The sequence below is a fragment of the Lupinus angustifolius genome, chromosome LG08, assembly GCF_001865875.1.
Source record: "Lupinus angustifolius cultivar Tanjil chromosome LG08, LupAngTanjil_v1.0, whole genome shotgun sequence".
In the NCBI taxonomy this organism is placed as follows: Eukaryota; Viridiplantae; Streptophyta; class Magnoliopsida; order Fabales; family Fabaceae; genus Lupinus; species Lupinus angustifolius.
The window spans coordinates 21,469,454-21,479,391 of record NC_032016.1 but is presented as its reverse complement, the minus strand read 5'-3'; the positions used below and the strand labels follow the sequence as shown (position 1 = coordinate 21,479,391).

At 33.1% G+C, this 9,938-nt stretch overlaps 1 protein-coding gene across 4 annotated transcripts; it reads left to right on the top strand.

The window, feature by feature from the left end:
* LOC109355139 (autophagy-related protein 18f-like) lies at positions 3,284–9,938 on the top strand. 4 transcript variants are annotated; one of them, XM_019598109.1, is made up of 8 exons: positions 3,284–4,204; positions 5,644–6,108; positions 6,742–7,173; positions 7,526–7,759; positions 7,869–8,690; positions 8,783–8,952; positions 9,174–9,542; positions 9,741–9,938. In XM_019598109.1, exons 1-7 carry the CDS (start codon positions 3,872–3,874, stop codon positions 9,538–9,540), a joined length of 2,823 nt encoding a protein of 940 aa, XP_019453654.1. In that variant the 5' UTR covers positions 3,284–3,871; the 3' UTR covers positions 9,541–9,542; positions 9,741–9,938. The 4 variants fall into 4 exon arrangements, with proteins under 4 accessions (XP_019453654.1, XP_019453655.1, XP_019453656.1 ...); XM_019598108.1 differs by having other exon boundaries at positions 3,285–4,204; positions 9,174–9,543; positions 9,577–9,938; XM_019598110.1 differs by lacking the exon at positions 9,741–9,938 and having other exon boundaries at positions 8,783–9,007; positions 9,162–9,270.

Genomic DNA, 9,938 nt, shown 5'->3' with positions numbered 1-9,938 from the left:
ATACTTCAATAATTAAGTAAGTTTATCTCAATACTTTTAAAATTAATAAAACGAGAAACAAGACATATAGTGTCTCTCAATATTTAAAACTTGACTACAAATTATGTGTCTTTTACAATTTAATCATTTGAGTAACTTTGATTTTTATATTCAATGCAGGTCATACAGATAATAATCAAGTGATCTCCATAATTATTTAAAAAAATTATTAATATTAATATATAGTTAATATATTATATATCATTTATTTGTATTACTTCAATAGTCAATGATAATTAAACATAGACGGTAGATGATGTAATGATAATGTATAAAACTGGGTCATCCTAGACTTGAACCAAAGACCTCGCTCGTGAAGTAAATTATCACACCTACGGTCCAACTAATTGAGAGAGAATCAATAGATTTCTTTTTTGTAGTGATTCATCCTTCCAGAATACAATATATATATATAATAAGAAAATGGGAAACAATTTTATGTTTCACATACCATTTTTTCTTCTCATCTTTCTTTATCTATAAAACCAAAGAAGAGAAAATTTTAGTTTCTCTACAAGTATAATCTTTATTTCTTTTTTCTATTATGTCTCTAATGAATTAAAGATATAGTGTAAAATCTATACATTGATAATTAAATATTTATGTACATACACACTATCATCCCCCTTCATTTGGATTACTTTTTTGAAAAGTCAACAATAATTAACATCAATGGTGAATAATACAATAACAATATATAAATCTTGTATACTGTCAGTACATACATCTTTTTCTTTTAAAGATAATACAATTACTATTATTAATTTATACATAATTAAATAAAAATATATAAACAAAAAAATAGGATAAGATACTATTACTCATCAACAATAATTCATTTTATCTTTCTCTCATATCCTCCCTTCATTCTAGCTTAGCCGGTAACATTCACAATTCTTTAGGTAACACTTTTGAACTCTAAACTTATTAGCTAGTAGATAATGTAATGACAATGTATAAAATTGTTACTCTTTCTTTGACACAACTGGGTCATCCTGAACTTGAACCAGAGACCTCGCTCGTGAAGTAAATTATCATACCTACGGTCCAACCAATTGAGAGAGAATCAATAGACTCCTTTTTGGGAGCGATCATCCTTCTAGAACACAACATATATATAAACACTGGATGCAAGCAATGATAATGTATAAGAGAATGGGAAACAATTTTATGTTAGTCACATACCATTTTTTCTTTTTATCTTTCTCTATCTATAACCTTTGTTTCTTTTTTCTATTATGTCTCTACTGAAATAAAGATAATACATTACTATTATTAATTTATACATAATTAAATAAAAATATATAAACAAAAAATAGGATAAGATAGACTATTACTCATCTGAATGTACAACAATAGTTCATTTTATCTTTCTCTCATATCCTCCCTCCATTCTAGCTTAGCCGATAGCATTCACAATTCTTTAGGTAACACTTTTAAACTCTAAACTTATTAGCTTTAATTTTCAAATAAAAAATATAATCAAACAGTATCATAAAAATTGAACTTTCCGGTCGCAGTCTGGTCCAACATAGCCATAATCCAAAGACATGTGTACCACCAATTTTAATCCAAAAGAAATTTGACATAGAAAAGTTATTGAAAGTTTTAAAATGTCATTGCTGTAAAATTAAGTTGATAAAAAATTTAAAATGCAATTAAATAAATTTACAAAAAGATTAAATAAAAAATAAAGTGACCAACAATGTCGGTGTTAACATCTTTTAGGCCCCGCTTAGGTAAAGAATCGGACCCATAATTATAAAACATTTTATCATATTTTAATGTCAAAGATAATGTCCCAAAGTAAATTGTGATGACAAAATAAAATAAAATGAGTATTCATTATATATCAAAAGAATTTAATTATATACTACAACATATTTTAGAGATCTCATATAAATTGTGAGATTACAATATGTAGTTTCTTTTGGATCAAGTCTAATAGACTTGTTTGAGATCAACTTTCTCACGAACAATAAACATTTTCATACTTTGCTCACCTAATTTAGGATTATTATTTCCGTATGATTAATGATATTTCTATATTACATGAGTAAGAAACTAATTCATTTTGAGGTACATAATTGACACTCTTAATAAGTTCCGCTTCCATAAATCAAACAATTGACTTTTGGTCTAGTTCAATACTTAAAAGATATAGTAAATCTTATATCATTTGACCAACGTTTAATTAATGTGAGATTTTTATTTAAATTATATAATGAATGCTTGCTAACATAAAATAATAATAATCAACACAATAAAAAATATTATGCAGATTTATGCATACAATAATAATCAAAAACACGAAATAACAATAACATACTTTCACTTAGATAAAATGACTTTTATATATAAAAATAATTTAGGGTTCTCAAGGCTAATGCGTGGGGAGAAAATATGGGAAATGGTGACTATGGCAATTTCATCCTTCTACGAGTTGCACATTTCATTCCTTAAAAAGGAAGAAAATATGGGAAATGGTGACAAACCCATGCAATTTTGATAGCGTATTCCAGTGATTGTGTACTAATGTTACCTACTGAGTATCGACATAAGTCATACATTAATTTCTTGCTTTGTAAATTAACAATGCAAAGTCATAAAGTAATACCTCAAGTAATTGTTTTTTGCAGTCATACTAATAATCAGCCTCATATATATTAATAAGTATAGTGTTAAGATAATTTTACATAATCTTTATATTTGATATCATCAGGATACTTAAATTGTCTATATTTAATAACACAATGAAAATTGTGGCATTTTCAGACTGAATGATAAATGAACACAAACAAACTTGACAATTGCATCATCAAAATAAATAGTGTAGCAGAGCACCTTAATATTTTGTATGAATAGTAGTCCAACCCAATTAATTAAGAACACTAATCATCCACTGTCACCACAACATATTTTCTCTAACATTAGTCAAATCATTGAAAATGTGCACAAGAGAGTTCATAAATGATCAGATTTTCTTTCACAATTTTGCATTTATCTTTCATCCCAATATATTCTCATAAATATAACTTTAGGAATAACCATGTAGGTTTTGTTGGTACTATTAAGAATATTGTTTCACATTATTGGATAATTCTTTTGGAAGTGCATGTTTATCCATACCAAGATGATAATTAAAATCATCTTAAATATTCAAACTTATGATATAGATAGAATATTCTTTTAAAAAAAGAATATAGAATAATTAATTTCACTCACTTCTAAGGCTTCATCATTATCCTGTTCTTTCTCTCTCTACCTTCGTTTTTTTTTTGTTTTATATCTCACTCCTCACTTTTCTCCCTGTTTTCCGGTGGTTTTCCGTTCCAAAACCCTAAACTCTTTTCTTCATCATCAATTTTGTCACCACACAATTTATTCTTAAATAACCAGATTCTCTCTTTATTTACAAAATTCCAAACGAAAAAGTTCGTTATTTTTTCTGTAATTTATTCAATTACTATTCATTATTATTGGTATTTCATTTGTAATCATTATTAGTAAGGTTAATATTTGTTAATCTAAAACTTCACTTGTGAATTTTTCTTTGATTCTCGTGGGTTTCAAATTCAATCAACAGAAAGAAAAAAATTGGAACTTTTTCCCCGGATTCTCCGTTATGTTGTTCCATCTTTTGGGTATTTGTTTCTCAGCAAGAAAAGCAAAGTGATTGAATATTTTAGGCGGATTTTGTTTTGGGTAGTTGAAATTTGGAAGCTTTCATCAAATTAAAGGGGATGAAGACACTTGTAACATAAGGTGTGAGAAGAATTGTGGGAGTTATTGCTTTGTTTAGGGGTTGTTGTTGCTTGTGTCTTAGAAGGTGATGTTTGAATTCAAAGATTGTGTATTTGAATATTCGGTGTTGAACCCTTTATTGTTGTTGTTGTGGGTAGCTGTTGTTTTCATCTCTTTGATTCTTGGGATGAGTAACAACAATGATGGCCATAAACAGCAACACCTCCATGGAGGTGTTGGTAATGGTGTCAGAGCCAACAGCAACAATAACAGATTTCTTCCTGGCTCCTTCCGCGCTTTCTCCAACTACCTGAAGGTGGTTTCCTCTGGTGCCTCCACTGTTGCTCGGTCCGCAGCAGCCTCCGCTGCCTCGGTTGCATCAGCCATTGTGGATAGGGATGGTGATGCTGACCATAATCAGGTATTGATGACTATCATAGTATGAGTGCTAAATTGGTTTCTAAATTTGGCTCATTTTAATCAACTTGTAATGTCTGTAGGTTGTTCATTTAAGACAAGTTAGATTAACTGTTTGTTTTCATTGATGAGGTGAAATTTGATTCTATGCCACACTTATTAGTTTAGGTTTCTGCTAAGCTGAGTAGCTGAGAGAGTAGTTTATTCAAATCAAGTTCAAGTGTACTTGTTGTTTCTGTGTTATTTCATGCATCCATGATCAAGGTTTTCATGTCATGTGTAAGGCGTAATTTTGAGTGTAAAATGTGGAGTTAATATGGAAAAACTACATATTTTGATATTTTAAAATACAGGCACACGGATAACTAGTCATGGATATACGAGAATCATTCTCTTGATTTTCTCAGTAGTGTGTACTGTTCGCAATTCATAGAATCCATATCTGTATTTGAGGTATGATGACCATTATTGGTTTTCAGTTATTTTAGTGATTGGTATTAAATGCTTGAATTTGTTGCATGCAAATTTCCATTTATGGAAGTATGGTGCACATTTTCTTGTATGAAAATGGTAATATATATGTTCAATTTCTTATGGGACGGGGATATCATCATCTACCCATGTAGGCCTGCAGAGTGTACTTTTTAGGGTTTGATGATGCTAGTTTGTGAAGTTCTTGAGTACTGATGCATTTTTTATCCCACAATGGTCCTATGTGAACCGAGTATTTTTGAAGCAAAAATTTGGACACAGGCTGTATTTAAGAAAGTAGCGCAATGCGTATTGTTGCACATTGTATATTTACATGTGTGTTGATGATTTATATATGAACAATTTGGCTGTTGTTCATTTCTGTTCCTAATTAATAGCTCGGTAATCTCTGTGCCACATGTCTTCAATTGTTCGTTATGGGAAGTTTTAGATGTTTCTGTTTGTTGAGATTCGCATACTTTTTTATTGAGAGAAAGAGAGAGAGAGAGACAGAACCAGAAGAGAGAGAGAGCTTTGCAAATCTAGATGTTTCTGTTTGATGTAACTGTTTCTAGAGTCTGAACAAAGCTGGACTCTGAGAGTCTTTATATGTGGTAATTATAATACTCCTATGTTATTGGTTATTTCGACAAAATAACTTTATCTTTTGGGAAATATTGGGCAATTTAGTCTTGCACATTATTCTGTGAAGGATGTTTATTTGGTCTTTTTTTCCTTATTGACATGGATATTGGCTTAGGAGATATATGTTATTTATGATTTTTTCTCTACCTTTTCATGCCTATGGATTTATGCATTCCTCATTCTTCTTGGTTTGATATTTATTTGACGTCTGTCATTTTTTGTTGTTTCCTTCCTCCCGAATGAATAATTGATTGTTCTATTTTTACCTTTTCAATTTTGGCGTTAGGATTTAGATGACCCATTTCAATTACTTTTAAATGTGTATAGGTTATATGGGCTGGGTTTGACAAATTAGAGGGTGAAGGAGGAGTCGTTAGGCAAGTCCTTCTTCTAGGATATCGGTTTGGCTTCCAAGTTTGGGATTTTGATGACTCAAATAATGTCCGTGACCTAGTTTCCAGACAGGATGGTCCTGTTTCTTTTATGCAAATGGTACCGAGTCCAATTGTATCAAAGAGACCTGAAGACAAGTTTGCAGGCAGGCGCCCATTGTTGGTAGTTTGTACAGATGGTTTCTTTGCTGGAGGAGGCAATGTTCAAGATGGTGTGACTCCCCCTTCTAATGGGGGTACAGCAAACTACCAAGAACAAGTAAATGGAAACTATCTACCAACTACTGTTCACTTTTATTCTATGAGGACCCAATCATATGTTCATGTACTAAAGTTTAGATCGGCTGTCTATTCTGTAAGATGCAGTTCTCGAATAGTTGCTGTTTCTCAAACCACTCAGGTATATTTTGTCATATCTGTCTCAAGCTTCTTCTTTTGTATTTGTTTTTGTTGTTTTTTTATGAGAAAATAAATATTATTAGAGGGTGAGTCTCGGTGCCATGGTAAGGTTGTTTTCCTTGTGACTTGGAGGTCATGAGTTCAAATCCTGGAAACAAACTCTCCGCTTGTGAGGGCAAGATTACATACATCTACCCTCTCCAAACCCCAATAGGTGAGAGTCTCATGCACTGAGCAACCCTTAAGAAAAAGAAAAGAAACATCATTTGAAAAGAAGGGAGAAAGTTACAAGAGGATAAGAAATCCTCCCAAACACAAAAAGAAACAACTAGAAACTATTCAAAAGGGACATGCAACAAAGCATGCCAATCTCTCTGCATATCTACCATTTTAATCCCACTAAAAACCCCATGAGATTTACACCAGAGCGAAGCCAAAAAGTTAACCCTATCCCAAACATAATCCAGAGGTGAAAACTGAAAAGGAACCATTGAAAATTCTATTGGTCCTTTCCAACCAAATACACCGAAGGACCGCAAAAACAGAACAGTACTGCCATAGAACTTTGCCAACTTTACTGGAACCAAAATTCCATTGATTTCGTTGAATGTTTAATGGAGTCTTTGTTTTTCAGATACACTGTTTTGATGCCACAACATTAGAGAGGGGATATATTTTATGTACCAATCCTATAGTCTTGAGTTGTCCTAGTTTTGGAGGCATTGGCTATGGACCACTTGCAGTAGGTCCTAGATGGCTGGCTTATAGTGGCAGCCCAGTTGCAGTTTCCACTTCTGGGCGTGTCAGCCCACAACATTTGACACCTTCTGCAAGCTTTCCTGGTTTTTCTTCAAATGGGAGCTTGGTTGCACACTATGCTAAAGAGTCTAGTAAGCATCTTGCTTGCAGGATTGTTACCCTCGGTGATATGGGGTATAAGAAACTTTCTAGATACTGCTCGGAGCTTCTCCCTGACAGCAATGATTATTTACAACATGTAAATTCTGCCTCGAGGAGTAATGGGGTCAGTAATGGCCATTCACCTGATGTGGATGATATTGGAATGGTAAATATTTTCTTCCTGATTTAGTAATTTTGTTTTTTGCTTGTAACTGGAACTGTGTATCTGTTGCTTAATTATCTTCTGGCTCAAGTAGATAAAATAGCATCCTCTCTATCTTAGGTTTAACTTGGCTGTTTTGACATGGAACTTATTATTTTGCTCTTCCTGAAACTGTATTCACTGTTTTCTCACTTTATTGGCTTAAATCTACTTTCAAACTTATTTCATTCTTTCGGGATAATGACATAGCAGTCTATTACAGTTTTGCAGTTACTCCATTTCTACAATACAACAATGTTGTTACCCTTATGTTATACTGTTATGTAGAATAAGTTGTCATTGTTTGCTTTTTCAGGTCATTGTAAAAGATATAATCAGTAAAAACATTGTTTCCCAGTTCAGGGCCCACAAGAGTCCTATTTCAGCCTTGTGCTTTGATCCTAGTGGCACCATATTAGTGACTGCTTCTGTTCAGGGGCATAACATTAATGTTTTTAAGATAATGCCTGGATGTGATATTTTGTCAGCATCTGATGCTAGCCCTTCTCATGTTCATCTCTACAGGCTGCAACGCGGTTTTACTAATGCGGTGAGTTCATCTTCCTGTCCTCTCTTCCTTTTGTTTAATACAATTGTTATTTTCTCCCGAAATGCATCTGTGGGCAACTGAAACTTTTAAATCTTTATTGATGTTTAAGGTTATACAAGATATCAGTTTTAGTGTTGACAGCAAGTGGATAATGATTAGTTCCTCAAGGGGCACTAATCATCTATTTGCTATAAATCCTCAAGGAGGACCTGTAAATATCCAGCCATATGATGATAGTTTTACTGCAAACAATGGTGGATCGGGTGTTATGACTAATCAAGCAGTTCACTGCCCCGTACAAACTTATAAACAGCAAAGCCTCTGTGCTGGTGGCCCTCCGATCACACTTTCTGTTGTAAGCAGAATTAGGAGTGGATCTAATGGCTGGAGAGGCACTGTAACTGGTGCTGCTGCAGCTGCGACAGGTAGGATGAGTTCTCTTTCTGGGGCTGTTGCTTCGTCTTTCCATAATTTCAAAGGTAGCAGTGCCTTGTATGTTGAAGGAAACCATTCCATGGAAAAGTATTACCTGTTGGTGTTTTCACCCAGTGGTTCTATGATACAATATGCTCTGCATTTACAGACCTTTAATGGTCTAGATTCAGTTGTAGTTTCTGGATTAGCACCTGCTTATGAAGCGGCTCCACAAACTGATCCAAGAGTAATAGTTGATGCTGTCCAGAAATGGAATATAAGTAAGAGAAATAGTTGGAGACAGCAAGCAGATAATATTGACATATATGGAGAGAATGGAATTTCTGACTGCAATAAAATATATCCAGAGGAAGAGAAGGGTGATAATATCACTACCCCTAAAATCAAGAATGTCCTGAAAGTGAATTCCCGTCCTAAGGTAAAGCATAATTTGTATATTTCAGAAGCGGAACTGCAAATGCATGAAGCTGGTACTCCATTGTGGGCGAAGGCCGAGGTATATTATCTAAAAACTGGGAATTGTGCTTTTAATGTTTATTATCATACCCCTCGCTTTGGCATTTAAATACACGATTATTTGCCAACCAGATATATTTTCATTCAATGGGTAAAGAGGCTATCATGATGATGAATAAGGAAGCTGCTTCAGGAGGGGAAACTGAGATTGAAAGGATTCCAACTCGCATGATTGAAGCTAGACCAAAAGACTTGGTTCCAATTTTTGACTATATACAGACCCCAAAATTTCAGCATACAAGGTTTGATGACTAGTTAAGTAATTTATTGATTAGTTATTAGATTGGTCTAAATATAGTTATTGGTTTTTGCACTTATTGTTGTACCAAAATTTTCAATGGCTGAGAATACCAAAATTGATGGTTTTCATATTTTTTGATGAAGAAATTTCTTTGGTTATTGGTCTACCTTTATATTCCTGCATTTACCCTTTAGTTCATATACTTTCATGGCTCTCTCACAGGACTCCTGCCGTGGATAACAAGTTAGATGAGCAAATGTTGCATCAAAGTTCTGGATTGTTCGAAAGGGGCAGCTCTTCACCAAGTAGTATTTTTGGATCTCCTGAGTATATGATTACATCTAATGGTGCTATTGATGAATTTAAAAGTGGGTTTGAAGGAAATGAGTGGGATGATCATTTGATTCTAGCAGAAACAAAGGGCTTTGTGAATAACAATGACACCCTTAAACCAAAGACTATTCATGAGATTGTAGATAATAAAATAGAGCACTTAAACATGGAGGCTCAACTCATGTTTGTAAATAGTGACAATGAAAGCCTGAAAATGAAGAATCCCTTTGAAGAAAAAGGAGATGAATCTGATTAAAGGTAAAATATTTTAATTTCTGACTTAGATACTATCATATGGTAAGTATATTGAGAGAATCTAATTGTCTTACTAAATCTAATTTTCTGAACAATTATACATTTATAGTTGAGATATGATTGTTCATAATTGCATTTACTATTTTCTGCTCAAGCTATGGTTGTTAATATTTGCATTTTAATTTTGTTCCTTTTCATAAAGGTATGGAACTATTCATTCATTTAGCATGAAGGCTTTATTAACAGTGCTAATATAATGGTTGAAGAGGCAGAGAAGCTTCGGATGTCAGGGGCTATGGATACTATGTTAGTACTCCTTTTATGTTAACCTTGTAAATAACAGACAAATGTATATGAATTATTAGTTGTAATAATGTGTAAATAATAGAACCACTTTGC